At 40.9% G+C, this 22,674-nt stretch overlaps 1 protein-coding gene across 1 annotated transcript in view; it reads right to left on the reverse strand.

Annotated features, from left to right (window-relative positions):
• The window catches only part of doc2d (double C2-like domains, delta), a 53,884-nt gene extending 31,679 nt beyond the window's left edge, over window positions 1–22,205 (reverse strand). Inside the window, exons 1-8 of the mRNA XM_041983485.1 lie at window positions 22,079–22,205; window positions 19,185–19,590; window positions 18,617–18,696; window positions 18,009–18,083; window positions 14,803–14,912; window positions 6,001–6,127; window positions 5,816–5,872; window positions 5,114–5,238 (exon numbers count right to left, since the gene is read on the reverse strand). Of these exons, the coding sequence (XP_041839419.1) occupies window positions 5,114–5,238; window positions 5,816–5,872; window positions 6,001–6,127; window positions 14,803–14,912; window positions 18,009–18,083; window positions 18,617–18,696; window positions 19,185–19,572 (962 nt within the window). The 5' untranslated portion in view covers window positions 19,573–19,590; window positions 22,079–22,205. The remainder of the gene's footprint in view (window positions 1–5,113; window positions 5,239–5,815; window positions 5,873–6,000; window positions 6,128–14,802; window positions 14,913–18,008; window positions 18,084–18,616; window positions 18,697–19,184; window positions 19,591–22,078) is intronic.
• Window positions 22,206–22,674: the final 469 nt, after the last annotated feature.

A 22,674-nucleotide genomic window follows, 5' to 3' on the forward strand; every position in this document is an offset into this window, starting at 1 on the left:
AAGTCCACACCAACCACCTTCAGTAGAGTCCTCACTCTATTAATAAACTTCTCGCCATCAGGAAAGTACTTACTCGCACAGACTTCCCAAAAGTTTCCTCCAGGAAATCATTAATTTCCTCCAAAGTATAAAGATCCCCACTAGAAGACTGTGAACCGGCAACAGATATACAGTCAGAGTCAGTATCATAATCCATGTTTTCTCCAGCATCAGACACAGAGGCTGCATCAGCAGAAGCTTGCTCACTACTCCTGACGTTCCCCTCAGCCTCACTCCTGTCCTCAGCTGGAACACTCACACTCAGAAAATCAGTCTGTTCATCATCCTTGTCACCACTCACCTGTCTGTCACGCCCCTCTCCTGGGCTTCCCTCCCCCTCCTGACACACAGCAGGGTCTGCAGGAACCTCTACGGGTTGCCCCACACACTCCCAATGGTACCCAGCTGACTCTTCAGCTGACTTATGTGGGCAAAAAGCTTGCTTGTGTCCTACATCTCCACACTCAAAACACTTCATGCTCCCTGTACTGGCATAAACCATGTAGTGCCCGTCACCGTGCTTAACCCTGAAGGAGACCTCCAGAGGCTGTGATGGAGAGTTTAGGAACATAAACACCTGCCTCCTGAGAGACTGAACATGTTTCAGTTTCTCACTCTTACAGCCCAGACCAACTGAATGGAAAGCACTCGCTATTTTACCGAAACGCTGCAGCACCCCCTCCAGTGTCTCATTAGGAATAAAAGGGGGAACCCCGGAGATCGTAACCCAGCTGGACCGCACCGCAAGCGGCGAAACCTGTAGGTAAACGCTGCTAAGCGTGACGCCGCTAGCTATTAGCTCAGAGACAAGCCGCTCCTCCTTCAGAAAAACCACCACACCTTTATTCATCCTGGAGGCATAAACAAGGTTTGCATGACCAACCTGTTCCCCTACGGCTAGGAGAACTGTCTCCACAGGTATAGAAGGATCAGGTTGTAGCCGAGCCCAGTGTTTTAAAGATAAGGAGGGTGTCTCTACCGACGCCATCCCGGCAGAAAAAACCTGCCTAATACCAGTGAAGCAACCTGATAAACGGCCAGTAACACAGTAGATAACAGTAGACAAGTATAAGAAAGAAAAAAGTGGGTCAAAGAAAAACAAACTTTTCAGCCACACTCACCACACTCCCCTCCACCGAGCTCACCACCACACACACAACCCGGAAGGAAGAGAGAGAGAGATAGATAGATAGTTAGATAGATAAATAGATAGATAGATAGATAGATAAATTATAGTACTTAGACCAATACAGTGTACAAGAAATTAAAAAAGAAAATAGAAGAGAATTGTGTTTAAATTGATAACACTGTATCACACAACTTTATTAATTATACTGTTCTTATATTATTTTTTATTCTAGGACATGCGCTGAAAGATGGCAGTGTCAAGAGCAATAGGGCTCTGCAAGAGGCTGGTGGGACACTTCTCCCACAGTTGGAAGAAGAAGGCAGCAATGACTGAAGCACAAAAGGAGCTCAAACTTCCTGAGCACAGCCTCATTGCTGATCAAAGATGATCGCCAGGGTGCTAGAGCAGCTTAAAGCCATATCTCACGTATTGTCAGGTGACCGATATGCATGCTCCCTCATCCGCAGGATATTGAGGTGTTGGAGTCTGTTCACAAGGCACTGCATCATCTCCAGGACTTTAGAGATGCTCTATTTGGAGAGAAGTATGTGAGCATCTCCTACCTCAAACCAGTTCTTCATCTTCTGGCCACATCAGTCCTGGCTGAAGATCAAGAGGACACTGACCTTACTAGGCCAATCAAAACCAAGGTCTTGGCATACCTTAATGACAAGTACAATGACCCCAGGACCCAGGAGCTTTTGGATGTTGCATCCTTCCTGGACCCCAGGTTTAAAACCAGTATATCACCATAGACAACATTCCTGCCATTAAGACCCGACTCAAGACTGAAATGCTGGAATCAGCAAGGCGTGCACATAACCAGGTTAGTAATAATTGTGTATCTATTATTTCACAAACGTACCTTATATTTATTTATTCATAATCTAACTAACTGATTACTAATTGCTGTTTTTTTTTTTTTTTTTTTGCTTTTCATGTGGTAGGAGAAGAGGTCTCGCACAGAAACCACTCCAAGGCCTGAAAGTGTGCAGCCCTCTGACAAAAAGGTGTAGAAGTCTATTGGCAGCTTCTTCAAGACCACTGTGGCGTGTTCTGCTTCTCCCTTGCAACTTGAAGATGTCGCTGAGGCAGAGTTAAATAGTTACCTCATGATCCCTGCCACTGATGGAGAAGATGAACCCTTGGAGTGGTGGAAAGTGCACAAAATCAATTTTCCACGATTGTGCAAGATGGCCCGCAAGTATCTCTGTGTCCCTGCCACGAGTGCTCCCTCAGAGCGTCTTTTTAGTGCTGAGGGGAATATAATAACTTGCACTCGCTCATCTTTGAAACCAGCAAAAGTTGACATGCTGGTTTTCCTCGCTAAAAATCTGTGAACTACACAGAAGAATCTTTCTGGCTGGCTGTGCCACTCATTTTGCACTCATGTGTGTTGTTTGCTGCTGTTACTGTATGAATATAGTATTTTCATTAGTGTTCAAAAAGTTTTTTCTTACTTAAGGTTTAATAAGAACATACACTTGTTTATTTTGTGTTCATTGGGACTTTGATTTATCTAAAAGGAAACGTGTCCAGAACATATTCGCTTAAGAACATATTTGTTCTCTTTAGTTTTCCTGAATGAAATTGCAATTGGAATATTGAGGGGAAAAAATCGCAATTAGATTATTTTCCAAAATTGTTCAGCCCTACTTTGGATGTTATTTAATCTTGAAATTCTGCATAATTAGGGGCGTGTCCTTTTGACTGACATGTATCCAATATCTGTGGCAGGAAGGGAGAGTGTAGCACAACCGTGGTTTTTAGCCGGCTAACAGTGGGCCTTAGCTTTTGCCCACCTACCTTCATTAGCCGGTCAGCTCACGTTAGATCAGAGTTGGCTCGGTTAGCTCTTAGCTACAGGCAGCTCGGAGTTTGATAGACGTCAATCATCCACCCCCACGCTGACAGCCCCCCTCTCAGCTCTGCCACTTTGCCCATTTTTGTATTTTCCGGGAGCAAAAGCAGGCATGACGCTGCCAAGATGGCAATGGTAGGAACAACCCAACGGGCTTCACTTTTGCTCTTCAGGAACCTACTGGTGACGTCACAGAGGCTCCGTCCATCTTTTATATGCAGTCTATGGTTCATATTCTGGTGTGAACCAAAGATGCGTTACTCTGTTCTGTTTAAAACCCGAGGGCCTCAGTTCACTTGCAAATGAACCCTGGAGCAGTTCGCTCACGGGGGGGAAAGCAAATGGATCATCCAGTGAACCAATGAATAAAAGTGACGTGAGCACGACAAAGTGCAACATGGTAAAAAGCTTGCTGCCTTTCCTGCAGCTCATACTGGCTAGATTCCTGTGAAAACAGCCTTAGGTTCAAACACCAAACTAAAAACAGAAACCCAAAGTCTGCAGGAATTTGGAGTGGCTCGAGCCGGATTTTCTTCTGTTTTGTTCATGGTCAGGGTTGTTTTTAAGGAATATTGTCCCTAGCAAGCAGTTGTTGTAACTCAGTGATGTTCTCCAGGTGGTTTGGTCCACTTGAGTAAGGTGCAGTGTGAAAGCAAACCTAACCAAACAAAGGTGCAAAAATTTTTTAATTCTCTGTCCAATCTAACTGAAACCCCTGGTCTGATATGAAGGTAGGTATATGCCCATAGTTTAATCAGACTATTCTTTAGTATTTAAAACAACCTCAAACTTTACAAAAAAGCTAAATCTCTTAAATGTGCTTTTTTTCTGTGAGGAAATTCTGCTTCAGTCTGGGTACGTGAAACATGTGTTTAGGCCTGCAGTCTTAACAGGATGCCAAAATATACAGTAACAGTATAATTAATTTGGGTCAGAGCCGAGTCAGATATCCGACTTCAAGGGGCGTTCGCGTTGTATTTTCGACTGGGAACTCAGGCAACGCAACTTTCGAGTATAAACTGAACTCACAGTAACAACAGTCAGTAATGTCAGCTAATGGTTAAGATATTAGTCCATGGTTAAAGGTAGAGCCCAGACCATACTCTACACATACTCTGTGTCAGTGTCTGGAGCAAATAAACACCTGGATGAAGGAGAATTTTCTACAATTAAATGAAGACAAAACTGAGATTATTCTGTTTGGTAGCAAAGAGAAGAGGGACAGCATTGGCAAACACCTGGAGACTCGGACTCTTAAAATCACCGACCAAGTTCGTAACCTTGTAGTGTTGATAGACTCAGACCTGACTTTCAGCAGCCACATCAAAGCTGTCACTAAGACAGCTTTTTACCAGCTCAGAAACATCAACAGAATTAAAAGTTTAGTCTCCCAGAAAGACCAAGAGAAACTCATCCATGCATTCATCTCCAGTAGGCTGGATTACTGTAATGGTCTTTTAACAGGACTTCCTAAAAAGAGCACTAAACATCTGCAGCTCATCCAAAACGCTGCTGCTAGAGTTTTAACCAAGACTAAGAGATCTGAACACATCACACCAGTTTTAAAATCTTTACACTGGCTTCCAGTGAGTCACAGAATAGATTTTAAAACCTTCTGATAGTTTACAAATCCCAGAATGGTTTAGGCCCAGAATACATCTGTGATATGTTCAGAGAATAAACAAATGGAACAAACTGCCAGTGGAGATTAAACTTTCCCCGAATGTAGACATCTTTAAATCCAGGTTAAAAACATTTCTTTTCTCATGTGCCTATGCATGAAATCTGCACGGTAACTTTTTTTAAACTTTTCTTGCTTTTAATCATTTTAATGTAATTTATTATTTTATTGTGATTATGTGTTGATGCCTTTTACTATTCTAAATATCTGTAATGCCTTTGTTTTATGTAAAGCACTTTGAATTGTCCTGTACATGAAATGTGCTATACAAATAAACTGCCTTTCCTTGCCTTACACTGGCAAATATCACAACATCTACTGCACTGAATGTGAATTGCTAATAAAGGAAATCCACACATGACCACACTTTGTAAGATATTCATAGATATTGGATGTGACTTACATTTTGACGAAAGGGTCAGAGTACCCATTGGAGTCCATGGCGGCCAGATGGGCACAGCGTATGATCCCAACCAGCAGGCAGCCCTTCTCTGTGTTATAGCATAGTGACACCAGGATGCGGCCACGCTGGATACACAACACATAACAGTGTCATATTCCCTCTCTAATGATTTCTTCAAAACACTTCACTCAATAAACCCATAACATATTCAAATTTAAAAGGTTTGTAAACAGAATATGTAGGATCTGTTACAGTATTTTTACTATTTAGGACATAGCAAGTGTCTAGGGTTTTAAAATAAAAATGCAAGAAATTAAATGCAGGCTTTATCTGGCAAAAATGGCACGACTCTTTCTCCCTTTAATCTCCAGGCTGGACCATAAATTGACAGAAGCTTTTAGCTAAGATCATGAAGGGAAATGAGATAACAAGGATCAGCGGAGTAAAACACTGGTGTGATTTACACACTACTGACACACAGTGTCCAGGTTTGTAGCTTAATTGCTCACAAGACTGTTAAAGCTCATGCTACTTAAACAGATTAATTAATTTAACTTAGCAGCAATACATGGCCGATTAAAAGTGCTGCAAAGATAAGAAAATATATTAGAAGTAAGAGAATAATTGGAAATTATAGTAAGCCATGTTTTGCTTGAAAATCCAAATGATGAGTGGTGATGATAAAGCTGATGATCGCTGTACCTCCTCTTCTGCCACCACTGCTCCCTGCTCCACCGTTTGATTGTTGGTTTCTTTATTCTGCAATATTAAGCAAAGATGGATATTTATTACACAACTGAAAACGGTGGAAATTCATGCCTGATGAACTCAGAATAAAATAAATAAGAAGAACACATTAATACACGGTATAGAGAAACTAAGCATACCTGTGCAATTCTCTCCAGGCCCATATTGTAACGTTTGCTCTCTCCCTCTTTCAGTTTCTTCAGAGCCACTCTCACCTCTCCGATGAATTCATTTCGTCCAAGTCTGTCCATGTCACATACACACAGCCTTCATACATGAACACACACGCAGATGGAGAAGAGAAGTAGGTGGATCAGTGAAAGGTTTTATGTGAAGCATGTTGTTAAGCAGGCTGGTATTAAGAACAAACAGTCTCCAAACAGGTGAGCACTTTGTGTTTCATCACCAGCAGCTTTGTGAACGATAACAAGCTGTATGATTGCTGAAGAGCAAGAGTTTCCAGATGATTTTAATCACCTCCCACTCAGTCAGACTCTAATTTGTTATAATTGAAAGATGTAAGAGGACAAAGAAATTATTTGAATCAAGCAATCAGAATTCCTTTTCTTTCTCCAGAGCGTAAGGACATAAATATTTAATGATAAATGTGGTTGGATGAATTTTTAAATACAAATTTCAAGGCATTTGTATTATTTTCTTTTACATAAAATCAGCCGCAACACAACACTGGTCTGTGAGAAAAGATGAAGTTATTTAAGTTGTGTATTTAACTTCAAACTACATTTGTATTTTCCTAACTATCATAACTAAATTAAATTTGACAACCTGACCCAGTATTATTGCTAATCAAGTGGTTTTGATGCATGTTTGTTACCAAAGAAAAGTTCTGAAAAGAGAACAAAAATGCCATTAACAGGTTTTGCCTCCTTATTTTCATTCTCGTCACTTTCTGGTTAGGATTAAACTTTTTGGCAAGATTAGAAAAAAAATCTTCATTTAGAGAAAAATACAAGCTTTCTGAATCCTAAACAAACTCCTGCAATGAGGCGAAGAGAAACTCAACAAGCCTTTTGGCTTCAAAGCATTTAGTCTGTATGTGTCTGACTGAGAAATGCTAACACAATGCATATCTGTGCTTTCCAAAAATGTGAAAAGGTGACATTTTCCTCTGGCACTGGGCTTTGTATTGACAGGTATAGTCATACATTCACAACTACAGTGGATTATTCTTGTCATTATCAATCATTTTTGTTGACAACTGGTCTTCTAACATGTTTTTGTCCACTCTGTCACTCACGTTGACATTAGGATTTAAAGCTAAAAAAAAAAATGTAGGGGAGGTATGGATCTCCAGACTTTGACCATTTAGTTGCATTTTGTGGCCATTTTTGGAGACAGTGCAGTTAAAGTTTACTATTCAATGCACCAGTGGGATTTAGCAAAATGGTCCCTGTTTATGTCCCATCATGCACCCTACGAAACAGGAGTGAACAAGAATCAATGTGTGTGTGTGTTTGTGTGTGTGTGCCTTGTTAGACAAAGAAAGAGCAAAGACACCAGCTTGCCATCATCGTAACAATGCCAGGTGGGAACAATTAAAACCATATGGGGTCTTTACCTACCTACAGTATGTATGGTCAGCAAGCGGCTCACTGTTCCTGTCACTGCGCTCAGGTCTCTGAACCACCTATCTATCTTTTAGAAGAAAACCGATAACTCAAACCCTCCTGTCACGTGGCATTCTCAAATATCAGATGATTAAATGTGAAATGAGCTGGCGACCTTCGATTGAAAATTTCCAGCATTCACTCCTTCTGACATGAAAGACTCACACTGTTCATGTATTTTATTGAGGCTGGAGAGATGTGGCCAAATGGTATCAAAAAAGGAGCAAGACGATCAGAACTGTAGGTGCTGAACTAACTTAAAGAAACATCAGATGCTCAAGGCAGCTGCCAGCGCCTTGGGACCACAAGCTAATGACAAACATGATGTAGCTGCAATATATATATATATATATATATATATATATATATATATATATATATATATATATATATATAGTTCACTGGCATGACCACAGATTTTAAACAATTCTTTTTTTTACCATTCTTGTAAATTGCAGTGATGAATAAGCATGGGAAGGAACAGATAAGGAACGGCAACACCTCTGCCAGCAACTAATCACTGTGCCGAACAGCTTGAAATAACGATATTTTATAAAGAACAAGCTGCTATTCTCCATTTTCTCAGGGTACATTGAATCTTCTGAATAAAGCAACAGTTCATGTGAATCAAATTTGGAGAAACCAACTTTTTAATTTTATCATAAAGGACATTGTCAGCTTATATGTTAATTCATAGAAGAGAAAGAGATTCATGTTAAAGGATTTTTTTTTATTATTTGGCCAGATACACATAATAAATTTAATCATACTCTGTGGCCATTATCCTTTAAAACAAAAGAGGTTTGGTAATTTTTAGTAATATATTTGGATGTGGACCAATATGCAACTCATAAAACTCATCTGAAGTCCTGGTTTACTAGGAAATGGGAGACTTTTTTACAGAACCCAAACTTTTGGGAGGAGTGGTGTCACATTTCACAGCAAACTCCATCTCATCAGACACCCTGCATGTACTGTGACAAAGCAAAGGGAAATAAATCATCTGACAGACGTGGTCATGAGTCAGAGCTATTCTGAAACTTCTGCAAGAGATACTCATCAGTTATGACTAAAAAGCTGGAACCAGCATGTCAAATGTCCAAATGTCAGGGGGGAAGAAAGAGACGGAGGAAGGAAGGTGTGCGAGTGAAGACAGAATTAGAAGAGTGCACTTCCAATTCATCTTGGGGCAAAAGCAGCCTTGTAGCAGCACAGGGGAAGATATTGATTCAGCTGTCTCGTATTTAATTTAGAATGCATTTAAGGAGTAATATAAAGTAAAAAAGAGACCACTGTCAACTGATAAAAGGTTGTATGGGGAAAAATAAAATTATAATTACTGTGGCCAGATATGTCTTTGTTATAATGTCCATACGGATGTCAATTTTTTGTTAATTTTGTTAACAACTATGATGAATGGATTATGAATTTGACACATTTTTCTGTAGTCTATCTGTCTTGTGTCCCTTTAAAAGCTCAAAACAAAGCAACACACCAGCGAATCTGGACATTTGAGGAATGATTTTGCAAACAAGATAGCAGCACAACTGGGCAAGATACAGACAATTTGTACAGGAGTGCAGGGCAGATAAAAAAGAAGGCCAAGCACAAAGATGGGCTTTATGGGACACTTGGCTACAGAGGAACGTGGGTTTTGAAGCTTGGAAGTGCCCATGAGTCCAGTAGGCTGTGAAAGATTTAAATGTTGTCAGAAGAGGCTGCCAGGTTTGAAGCAGATGCCTGCATGCATACTGCTTTAGCTTGCCCATAAATTTGATTTATTGTTATTGTTGTGAACAATATCACTTTCTCTTGATGTCACTAAACTTGTGAGGCAGGCCCCCAAAGGGTGCTGGATGCACAATAAAAGGCCACAAGGCTGCGGGACTTGTAATCATGACTCTGTATGCATGTGTTATAGTGCGTGTATACCATGGTTGTCATGGTAACATGTGTTTTCTGTGTTTTTTTTCATGTGTTGCCAATGCCAATGGAACGAGGTCTGCAATGTAAAAGACGTTAAAGACGTCTTGATTCTCATTTTACATTCCAGATGCTCAGTCAAATTAATTTCTTATGCACAGTATTTGTTTCTAGGGAGGCTGGAAGTTTCATATCTGATAGTAGGCCTCTTCTTAAACTGGATAAATTAAACAGTTCAATACTTAATATGTTGTAGCTTTATTTAGGTTTAGATAAGGTATTTTGCTGCCCTGCCAACTAAAGAGGAGGCTGGTTTCTCATTATTATCTCATTGTCATTGGATATTAGGGTTTCCTTTTGGCTAAGCATTAGTATGAAGGACTTCAGGTTTTTCCTGACTTAATGAACCATTGAATGTGATCAAATGACTATAAAAAGCTTCTAAATGCAGTTCATATAAAATGTGTCCATGATTGGCAGATTAAATTGGGTCAGCATAGCTTATTTGCACAGTTCACACAGTTTGTCTGCAAACTGAACTCACAGAAGTTGTTTTTAATCTGAGTTGTTTGGCAGATTTTCAAGTATTAGATGAATTCACACTTTTGCCTGAAGTTGGGTCTGAATAAAAAAATCAGTGAAAAAGGTCCAACTAAAACATCAATCAGCTATCTCCTAATCCCACACACACACACATACACACACACACACACACACACACACACACACACACACACACACACACACACACACACACACACACACACACACACACACATACATCCTTTCCTGAAGGCATCAGCACCTAACTACATCCCACCTGAGGCATCCTATATCCAATCTCAGCCTTGCCCTCCATCCAGTACTAAATCAAGTCCTGGATATGTTCCCATCTCCCCACAGCTGATGACAGTCAAGTCTATTATGAAGCCGGTCAGAAGCATGGAGAGATAGAGGGGAGAAATTGAGAGGAGATAGACTAAACTTGGCAATGACATCATGTTTATGCTCCTTTAACACACACACTCACACACACAGGCTCTCCTGATATGGCCTCTCATTGCAACACCTCTACATCTTCCCTGCTGTTATTTGGAGACCTGATAATAGTTTTAGTGACATACTGTGATCCACAAGGGTTCTTAAAGATGAGATTCCCTAAAGGTTTCTGCCCAAGGTATGCATTAATGTTTGACTCAACACTCTGTTTGTGAATTAAAGGGCATAAAGGACTGGTATCATTAAAATGAAGGGATGGTTTGAAGATCACATTATCATTGTCATTGGCTTTGAAATCATATGAAATTTGCCCAAAGGCAAAGTCAGACTGCAGCAGCTGTTTAGGCATTTTAGACCTCATCTCTAAATCACACGGGTCCTTCTGTAACAAAACAGCTTCAACGAGTCTCACAGTAAGATGTCAAAAACATCTACCTTGAGGTTTCTCATACTCAGGGTATTTCCCGTAAAACTGGTGACAGCATATAAAATCAGACTTTTACTGGTGATCAAAATCATCTCCGAGTTCTTTCAAAATCCTTTAATCAATTATGATTTTGACTCAGTGATAGAATAAATAATTCATCAATATGATGCTGTTTATTCCAGTTCACAGACTTTTCGCTGAAGACTAGAGCACCTCAAGCAGCCTTGCTGCGCCAATTAAAGGATTAGCCGGTATGAGGCCAGCCGTGAAGTTAGGATTGAAGACATTAGTTATTGGTTTACTCAGCTGCTTCATTCTTAATAGCAAAATGGACCTCCAGTGGCCCTTAGAGATAAAGTAAGCACACTAAGAGTCAAAGTCTTTGATTATGGATTATATATAAAAAGTGTGCTGTTAGAAGTTTGAGGTTTTTTCTACTCCCAGCCATTTTATGACCGGCCTCCCCTTAGTATTTAGCCTTAGCAAAATGGTTTTATATAATTGTTCTCAGTGCAGATAATTTAAATAAATCAAATAATGCACAAACCCACTCAGTGTCCTCCACTTTGCACACAATTCAACTCTGTTTTCCTGCATTTGTCCTGTCATACAAAGACCTGAGCTGAATCAATTTTTAATGTGCTGCAACGTCTTGGCTGCATTCCAGCTTTTTATCACTGACCATGATGAGCGATGACATGCTAAACCATAAAAACCTGCTCAAAGACATAATCAAAGCCCATGTTTGATACTATTTATACGTGGCATTTTTCTTTTGATAGCTGGTTAATGTGTTTACGTCCAGTAATTACTTCTTTATTTAGTTGTTACTGCCCTGATTTAAGATGAACTGAGCACAAGGGATTCACAACAAAGATCTGCATGTATGCATGTCACATGCACAGTATAGCTTTCAAGGAATCCAACATTTACTGCATACAAGGTGGAGTATACCATATTACATTAGACTGGTTGCAGCCTCTTCGGAGTGTTACACATATTATTTTTGTGCAGTCATATAAAGATTTTTTTTTTTTTTTAATTATTCGATAAATCGTGTCAATACTATTTTGTACAATACACACCTTAATGTAACATCTGGAAAACACTCAGCACACTCACACAGGCAGCCCCGTATTACCAGAAAACATGTAACAGATTTGTTTATCCACCTTTACAAAACATAGTACGGGATTGCTGTGCACAAACATCGTAGTTAGTTGGCTTTGATAAATGGAAGTGCATATCAATTTTACTCCATTTTTCCAAAAGCCCATTTCTAAACTCATTCTGTTATCCCTTACTTTGTTTATACTAACTTTTGAAGTCACATAATGCTAGTGAAACACTGAAACAGGTCTGGAGACTTGAGGTGTAGACAAGCTTTCGAAAACTATCAGTGTGCTGACAAATCAGAAGCTGTTTCCTTGTACAGAACAGAGTAAAGAAAGTGGTCATTGTTCAATTTTTGAGCATTCACAATGAAACTGCACCATTTTGTGCTGTGGACCAGTTAATCAATTTCATTTACATTTAAAAAAATCAATACTACCCTGCCTCTTTTCTGGTTACTGGAACAGGCTCCAGCTCCCCATGACCCTGCATTGGAATAAGCAGGTATGGAAAATTGATGGATGGATACTGTTTTTATGCAAAGTAGCGACTGAAGTGGTTTTCTATTAAAAGCAACATTTGGTGCCATCGTAAGCTGACTAATCAACCAGGACTGAAATATGAAGGATTATAACATTTAAATGTTCTTAAAATGGCTAAAATCTCTACAATAAACAATGGCACTGTCAAATGAGTTGTTATGACAAACATGCCAGCAAACATCACTCACATCTGCTGCCCATCGTTGCTGTAATGAAGCTTTATTGGTTTCAGCTCATTGCCCAACTGACCGTCCCACAATTTCACTCTTTGATTAATCTCTGATTAACTATCACTGCTTTCATAGCATAATTTCTGTCTGCAAATGGAAGTTGTGATTGCAGAAACAGATTTGATTGCCAGCTGTACAGAATCTGCTCAGTACCAAATAGCAGTCAGGCACAATTTGCAGCTGGTTGGTTTAGAGCCAGAGCTAGACGTTTGTTTTTTTTAGCAGTTGGTAGAGGCCACACAACGCAGCACTAACAAAATAAATACTGGACTTGTATTCATCAAGGGTCCAGAACATAAAAGCAATCTTAATCTGTTTAAACCTTGTTTAACTTACTCAAAGTAACTTCAAACTTGATGATGACAAGTTAAAGATGCGTGGATTAAAAAAAAAAAAAAAACTGGACAGGCATAATCTTTGTTCTGAGATGATAAAGCTTTCTAGTATACTGGAGCTAACAGCTATGGCCCATTTTAACAATAAACTCTGACCTGTTCAGGCCTTCAGGGAGGCTGAACTGTCCTGTTTATCTGTGCACAAAGCACAGGGATCAAAGAGTACAACAACATCCCCTCCTCTGCACCCTGCTGTGACCAGCACGGCCAGGCTCGACCCACTGAGTAAACATCTCCCTGGGGATCCCTCTCACTTTCTCCTTTCTCTTGTCTCTTTCTTGAGAGTGATGACTACAAAGTTGTTTAACGATCTGAGGTATTGTACTGGTGAACACATCCTAAGGGAACTCAAACACACTTTCTACCTACCTTTTTCTATATGTGGCTGTCGCTTGCTCTTTATCCCCCACACACACACACACACCCACACCCACCCATGCTGTCAGAGAGTCCGTTATTCACGCCAGCTCAATTCTCTGTCTCCCATTTTCTCACTGCCCTTCTTTTTCTTTTCTTTTTGGCTTCTCTTTGAGCAAAATCCTCCCATCAGCCTCCCTTTTATCTCAGCTAAGTGAATTTTCTCATTCATCACTTCATTCATGAATGAACAACCCTCTCTGCCAATCTCTTTCTTTCTTTCAATGGACCCTTGGATTCTCTCCATCCTCCCATTCTGTCATCTTCCTCAGGCTTGGCTTCTCTCTTTTCCTCCTCCATGCCCTCTTATTTGTCACTCAGCATCATGTGCACTTTTCCTCCTAAATTTTTGTTTATCTTGGCAGCCTCCTTCCTGCCTCTTCATCTCTGACGTGACACTGATCACACTCCAGCTCCTCTTCCTCATTTTGGCAGTCCAGAGTCCCCATGCTGGGTTGTGACTGGACAGTGTCCTTGAGCAGAGGTTAGGAGAGTTTCCACTATTTTAAGGGGTTCTCTCCAAAAGTTCATATCGGTACATTTGGAGGATGAGAGAGAATGTTATTTCTGAACATGTGTGGTTCAAGGACATGTGTGGTTTACAAATGTGTGTGTATTTTCTCTACATAAATAGGAGGGGCCACACATGTTCTTTCCTGTCAGTGATTGCCCTTGATGTGCACACAGGAGGATAGGCACACACCTGACTGCCTGTATTTGTGTGCAGCGATGATATCTTTGTGCGTGTGTGTGTGTGTGTGTGTATGTGTGTATGCGTCTGTGTGCGCATATCTTTGGCATTGCATTTCCTCAGGATAAACATCCAGCCCTATTATGAATCCGCCAAATAAACTGACAATGATTGCACTCAGCGCGCACATCCAAAAACAAAACACACGTGTAGCTTTGTCTCTGAGTCAACGTAGCCATGCAGGATGATACGAGCGCGTCAGAGTTTTTGGGCCAAGATGGCTACATTTGACCTCAATCACTCCACATGGAGAGCACTGTGGGAAGGAGGGGGCGGAGAGTCGCAGCTCAACCAACACCTGAGCAGTTACTGCAGTAACAGCAAGTGGAGCAGTCAGTGGTGTTGCCTGCTTGTGATAATAAATTACAGTACCTGGAAAAGCCCAATGGGAAGCACAGAGTGCTGCTAGGGTTAGAATTATGAACCCTCATTTCCCAAGTAATGAACTGCTCATTTGGCTGTCTGGGGGAATGGTGCTAATTGCTGGCCAGAGACAAATTCAGAGCCGAGAACCTACCTGAGTGTTTTGGTGGTCATGTCGGCCCCAGTGATGCCGTGATACACCAGCGTTTCATTCCACACTGGGTTCAGAGTATTCTTTAGGGTTTTTGTGCGTAGCTTGTTTGCCTGCAGGAAAGTAAATAAAAAAGATATGAAAGTCAGAAAAAAGTTAAAAAACAAAAAAAAGGGAAATATTTAAAGGGCAAAAGATCACTCGTCAGATCTTAATTAGAGAAAAGATCATGAATGTGCAGTGAAAACAAGTGAGGAAATATCAAGAAAAAAGGGGACAGTGAAGATGAAAAACAGTGGGGAAAACATCATTTATCTGTGTCCCTCAGGAATTCGCTGGCATCTGCTGCCAGAAAGTGAGGGGCTGCAATGCTTGCCTCATCTCACCTGTTCTACTGTCTCCTGCCCAACATCATAACCAAGTGCTGCAGTACCAGCAAGACTTCCAAAACAAGTACCGCATATCGAATACAGCACAGCATAGCAGCCAATTAAACTGTGCAACAAAATCAGCATGAAAATTCGAAGCTCTCCAGAAGAGGAAATGCCCTCTAGTAACCAAAAGAAGCTTCATTGTCCAATTAAAATATGTTTTTACTGATTCACATTAAATGATTTATGCAAATATCATCCTCAAATGCTTAAACTCTACAAATATTTTAATCACAAAATTAAAGGTTTGTAACACCTAAACATTTCAAGGAAAAAAAACACATTTTTTTCTTTAGTATTTTATAAATGGAATAATTCTTTCAGCTGTGAATTTGCATAAGAGCACCAAATGCATATTAATTCACTGCTTTAAGCACTAACACAGGGTCTGCATGTACAAAGATCTTCTCCACTTATTAATGCATTAGTAATAGGCATCAATAAGTTACATAACCCCATTTACAGTTTCATTTTATGTATATATTTTATGTTTGATAACATTTTAAATGCAGGTCTTGGAGTATTTTTAAATTGAGCTGTTAAAGTCACAACTCAATTTGCTGTTAATGCTGCAGCTGTGCTAAAATATTTTGTATAAAGCCAGAGAAGTGTGTACCCTCCTGTCTTAATAAAACTCCAGCTTATGTTTGAGGCTTTGAAGCCAAGTGCCCCAGCTCCCTTTTTTTCTTCCTCTCTACCACTGTCAGCCTCCCACTACAATGCTTCAGGGCCAGCTGTGACACCCCCCCCCAGGTCTGTTTTTGTCATCAGATACCATTGTTCTGTCAGTACCACTTTTCCTTTTGCTTTCGCATTCTTTGATCTCTGTCCCCATTCCAGTGCTTTTTCTGTTGGAAACTTCTTTGCCTACCAGTTGAGAACCAACCCCTCAAAGCTTGCTACATCAACAAAGCTAGCCTAGTCTGATTGATTAATGCTTGGGTACAAATTTAATAATTGCCTCCCCCTGAAAACCTTCACTCCTGTTTAACTGAGTTGGGCTGGATTTTTAAACGTACATCTTATCACGTGGTCCACCTAAAAATATTCATAACACCAGTTCCCTCTCGCTGCCCTGTCACTTACTGCTCCCTCTCAACGGGTGGTTTTGCATCTGTTTCTAAATGTTTTATCTCAAATCCTCCATCTGTCCATCACACTCTTCCTCCATTCTCTCCATCTGTCTCTCATGATTTTTTTTTTTATCTCACACTCCCTCTTACTCAGTCCCTCCTTCCCAGAGCTGTGATGAACAGAGCCTGGCTGTGAGCAAATTGTCCATGCATCTCAGCTTGGAATGGGTACATGAAAATACCAGTGACCGTTGGGGAGTCAAGATCCACTGTGTCATTGCATGTTTGTGTGTGAGAAGAAGGGAAGCAGTGATCGAAAAGAAGGGAGGAGGGAGCTTCTCTGTGTGGCTGTGACTAAATCCTTAGCATGTGTCCGCACACACAAGGTCATGTGCCGCATGTGTTGCAGTGTGTGTTGTACATCACTCGTCAGCACGCTTGATTGTAGCTTGAATAAAAAGTGTTTGCTGGGAGACATAAGCAAAATGTGCAGGACAGAGGAGACATGTCTCTGAAATTTCTTGAGTGCTTTTGTGTGCTGGATTAGTCATCACAAAGTACCCACATAGAGTGGACGAGAGTGGATGTGAGAGTGCGCGTCCGTCATCCTCACTTCAGCACACTCCCACTTTTTCGAGTGATGCACACCCCCCGTCTGGTGGCTATTTAACAAACAGTGGTTCACGGGCACTTACCTACTCATTGGTGCTTTCTCTGCGCTCCCCTAACCACCAACACTACCTTTAACCACCCTTCTTCCCCCCCATCAACACTCGCCTGTTGACGTGAGCCGTGTAACAATCCTCCTTGTTTCCATGACAACCACCTGCTGCTGTCCTCCCCTCATCTGTCTCCCGCTCCTGCCCTCCCCTCCCTCTCGGTTGTCTCCCCCACTCTCTCTCTCTCTCTCTCTCTCTGCACACTGGTGGTATTTCAAGGTCAGAGAGGGGCACAGGCAGATAGTGCGATAGAGACAGAGATCTGGGTGAAAAGTGGGGACACGAGACTGATAACAGTGGGAGGGAAGATGGAGGTCAAAAATCCCCAAATCCCCAAGACTTTGTCACCGTTAGCCCTTTGGACTTCTGACATGTGCCCGGCTCAACCTAACTTGACTAAGTGTCTTACCCTCCTACACTCCTCATAACCCAATTTCGTGCCAACCTTGACCGTAATGGCCGACAACAGGTTGTATTCTGCTGTAGCTCTGTGTATATGAGTGTTGTTGGCGCTGTTGTGGGCGAGCCTTATCTTCCCCACCGTTTCAGCTGAAAATGAGACAAGAGTGGTGCAGCCGACCAGAACGTGTTTGTGCTCGATAAAGCGGCAGGACTAGACGGGCCACATTAAGCAGCGGCCAAGTGAAATGCTCAACGGCTTGAAAAGACACACTAAATTAGTCCGATGCCTTGTTTTTGCAAGAGTGTCTTGACCTTTGTCTGTGTATCAGGTAAATAAGAATCAACGAGGGGGATTTTTATTTACAAAAAAAGTAAACAACAGTCAAAATGATCTGTTTCTTCCTCTTCTCTGCTTTTTGAATTATGTGTCAACTTTTAAAAAATGACTATGTTCGAGTCACAATCAAACATCAACTCAAATTTCATAAACGTAACAGCCTTAATTGTGAGTGTTGGTGTGTAGGGGAGCCCAGTGTGGAAGCATGTTCTACTAATTGCAATTGAGGTAAGGTTGGAGCAGTGACCTTGCTAGCCCCGGGGAGAAGATGGAGCTTGACGTAGGGATCGGCCAGCCCGTTGGAGTCCATGGCTTTCAGACCCTGAGGACACAAGCAGACACACAGACACACACATACTGTAGTGTCAGAGGTGACATCATTGTGCCTTTAAACCATGTCACACAACTGACAGGGTCAGAAAAAGACAGTGAATATGGCAGACCACTTCTACTGTAGTTAATTCTCTGTTTGGCTTTGGGGTCTTTCTTTCCCCGACTGTGTTTTCCACCCTCCTCGACTTCTTTTTTTTTTTTTTTTTTCTTTTTTTTTCTGTGCTGTCCTCAGAGGAACTCTTCAATGAGATTTACATAATTAAAATCATGGAAGGAAATTTGTACTGGAAGGCTTGTGTCCGTGCACAATGGCCATTATCTGACAATTCATTGTAGCATCATTTTGCTTTTAACTGACAAGCTGATGCATTGCGAGATGGGGACATATTTCTGAAAAGAAGATAGAGGTGTGACGTCTTGTGCAAATCTGAAAGAATCGTTTTCAATGGGCTTTCAAGGATGATTACACAACAAATGCAGATGGTCTGTTTATATAGAGAGCATATTGAACATTGTGTGTACCTTCGCCTTGTGAATAGTACAATGAAGGCAGTTGTTCTCTTGATCAAAGAGTAGGGTGAACTCCAGCGTTCCCAGGTAAGCTTAAAAAAAGCAACACAATCACAGCAATTACTGTCACTAAGAGGCACAGACGCATTCAGTCAAACTCAGACACACTCAAAAGCCCTGAGTCATGTTTGCAGCAGATGGGCTCTTAAAAACATGCTGCTGCCCCATATGAATTGATCTGCCTTGCTTGATTACTGTTTGGGAATGAGCAGAAACTGGAGTCCCACTATTGCAACACTGTGTAATAAATCATCTGAGCCGCTCTGTCACACAAAGCCAGAGTGACAAAATGCTTGACTCCACAATTACTCTGCAAACATGTGTTGTGCTTGCTGAGGAAAAACGCAAAAACTCAAACTGAGCTAAACTAGATGACACTCCCTCAAAGTTGCAGAATTAGCAGTGTTGTGTTTATGCTAAATTGCTTAATAATCTTCACATGAAAGGATTCACACAACTTTGTGTAAAAACTGACAAGACAACAACTTTCCCCCACAAACTTTTCCTCCTCAGAACTCACTGTCATCATCATCAGAGTCAAACACCTCCTCCCTGTCGCCATCAGTGTCCCCTCTTCTCTCCCCATCCTTGAATCCTCCACCCGTCTCCCCATTAAAAGTCTCCTCCTTCAGGATCTTCTTCTCCCTGGGGGGTGGTGGCGTGCAGGGGTAGTCGTGGAAACGTGGGAAGAAGTCTGAGATTTGTGGGATGGGGAGAATGGGCCCCGGGCACACGTTAATGGCAAAGTGCTCCTGCATAGAGATCTTGACTGGGGAAGGTGGGGGAGGAGCGGTGGAGTGGGGCGTTGCCGAGGGGGAGGAAGCGGTTGAGGAAGGGGTGGAGGTGGAAGAAGGGGGGATGGCCAGGTGGGAGGTGGAGGGTGGTGGGGGGGGCTTGGAGACACTCATGTGGATTGTCAAACGGGGCTGGAGGATGAGGAAGAAGAGAGGAAGAAATTAATGATGTCAGGAAGAACAAAGCACATAAAAACACACTCACATGCTCAAGTTCCTGCAAGCAGCTGTGATCAGTTCATCTCCAGGTGAAATGCTAAATTTCACCACAGCTCTGAAACATCCTGGAGACAACTTTAAACAAGCTGCTGTGTTTGTTTGTTTGTTTCAATCCACTGATTCAGTCCTTACTTCTCAAAAGCCAAAATAGAATTTGCCAGAACCTTTGGCACTTCAAGTGTGACTCACACAATGTGTCAGCACCTCAAGTCTGCTCTCTGAGTGAATATTCAAATGCAGGGCTGTAAATTATGAACAAGTGATGTCACTTGAGCATCTGCACTTCACTCTAATCCCTCTTTTTTTCACTTGTTCTTTCTCATCTGCAAACCCCCTGAGCAGTTTTTACATAATAGTGTTTAATACTTTCACAGTCCCTTACATATTTGTCACTAAATGAAGCCATACAACTGCTGCCAAATTTTATCCTCTTTAAACCTATTTTTCTTGCAGAGATTTAAAAAAAAAAAAACTACACATTTTCTGTCATGTGCTCCTACAGATTCGCTTAAGATTTCTAGAGCATGTTTGATTATATTAGTGACAAAAAAAAAAAAAAGAAAAAAAGAAAACCACTTCAAAATCGAGTGGGTGTCTTTGTTTTCTACTGCTGTCCCAGATTAAATGATACCAGATAAAAATAGTATGATTCTAAAAACTGATTTGATCTTTATATTAGATGTGCAGAGAAATCCAGGTCCTGCTAATGAACAAGTCATCGCCAGCATAGTTCAGTAAAAGCAAGTCATTAAGGGATCCATGTCACTTTTCATCCTTCCCTGTGTTGCATATACCCATGGCTCCACCAGTAAATAGTTGGCAACTTGTGACTTGTGGTTTGTAATTTCCATGCAGATGATATCATCATTTTTTTAGACTATTTTAAACCGTTTTATGCTTCAGTTTCTTACTAATCTGCATTAGATAAACATAGATTATTGACCTCTGTGCAAATGTATTATTTGTCTTGCTTTTATTAGAAAGTGCTAGTTAAAAATTCACTAATCTAAGCACTAAATTCAATTCTAAACTAATTGTTACAAGAGATTAATTAATATATAAGTGAAGTTACACAGTTTTCTCTCATAGAAATATGTGAAGTACTAAAAGCTGTCTTACAGGCATTTGATTTATGAGAAGCTTCTTCTCCTTTGCCATAGTGACAAGGTCATAAGTCCTTCTCAGGAGGTGATGAGGAAACCATCACTTTTGTGGAAAGGTTGCACAGACTACATGCTCTTCATGGGCTTGACTACTCATTCTTTTCATTCTTCTGATGACGTTTGTTTTCCTAAACCTTAACCAGTTATTTCAATGCCAAAACCTGACCAAACAGCAACTGAAAAGGAAAGTCATGATAATTTAAAGAACAATCGATAATAATGCAGTAATTAACCTATACACCTCAGTCTTCTGTGTGAAAGTCCTAGAGTTGAGCTCCTGTCAAATACAGACTTTTTTTTGGTCATCATTCTGCGTAACCTCAAACAAGGAATTTGCCTTTGTTTCATCTTACATTGGCAATGAGTCTTTGGCAACAGCATGCAGTTTTAAGTCATAAAGTCCCACTGATATGTAATGCTTGCACTCAGAGTTCAAGCTCACATTTTCATATTTCTTCTTTTGTCTGTTCAACCATCTTTTATCCCCCCTCCTCCTTCTCCTCAGCAAAAAAATAAACAAAAAATAAATAAAATCAATCATTAGCAGCAGATATTCACACCAGAAATGATGGAAATGGAGAATAATTGGCATTATGTTTAAAAAATTACTTATAGTGTTAATTGATTGCTTTGCCGTTTCACCTCTAGTTAAGGTGGAGTTTTCATTCACAGCTACCAAACAGTGCTAAGCCTGTATGATGTGTCATTTTCAAGAAATTATGTAATTTTTTTTCATTTTACACTTTGAGCTGTCCAAAAAATATAAATAAATAAAAGAAAAAGCAATAGACAACGAAGACAAGGATTGAAAGAACTACAGATTTGTTGTGTTGTCTTTTTCTTTTTTTTTTTGTATTATTTCCATAAATCTTTTCTGATGCTAAATAAAACATACCATCTCTCTCATATTTACAACTAAAAACTTGGGTTTGTAAGAACATGACTCACCCTCTCCACTCTACTTAGTTGCAATTCAAAATCACACGCACATAGACACATGTCTTAAGACTCAACAAAGACAAAGACCCCAAACTGCTTCTCTCTATCTTTAACACTCATACAATCACTCTTATGTAATGACATCCAAATCTACTGCTTCGGTCCACATGAACATTTGCATGTTGCTTACAAACTTACTAAAATCAATTCTCACTGCTTAGAGACAAGCAAGCACATGTGTACTCACACTCAAAGACATTCACACATCCATGCACAAATATAGACACATAAAAACCTACCCAGGGACAGTCTTCATCTGTGCCAGCACTCCATCTTGCCTGCTTTCACGTCCTCTGTCTCTCACACTCTGTGGAGCATGTAGACCAGCTTTGAGTCAATATATCCCTCCGTACGCTCCCTCCCTCTTTCCCTCCCTGTCTCTGCTCATCGTTCGCTCTCCTCTTCTTCTCTCCTCTGTCCCTCCCTCTTTCCCTTTCTCTGTAGTTGTGACGTACACTGTTAAAATCCCCATCAGTTGTCTACAGGCTGTGCATATAGCACTGTCACTCACTTTCTCACCAGTAAGGACATTTAAGAAAAGCCAGAAAAAAGGGGGGTAGGTGGGGGGCGGTGAGGGTGGATGTTTTAGTGGTGGATAAGGTACGTATGGGAGGTGCAAAGAGAGCGCAAGAAAGAGAGACAGACAGACAAGCAGAGCAAGAAAGAGGAAAAGATGAGAAGACAGAACAGCTTTAAGTAGACAAACGCAGAGAGACGCCAGCATAGACACACACACTGAAAAGCAGACACAATGCACAATGGATGAGGGGGAGAGTGGATGTGAAAACACTGACGGCACAAAATAGGAAATACTGTATTGCTCTGGGGTAAAAGA

The sequence above is a fragment of the Melanotaenia boesemani genome, chromosome 4 (assembly GCF_017639745.1).
Source record: "Melanotaenia boesemani isolate fMelBoe1 chromosome 4, fMelBoe1.pri, whole genome shotgun sequence".
NCBI lineage: Eukaryota > Metazoa > Chordata > Actinopteri > Atheriniformes > Melanotaeniidae > Melanotaenia > Melanotaenia boesemani.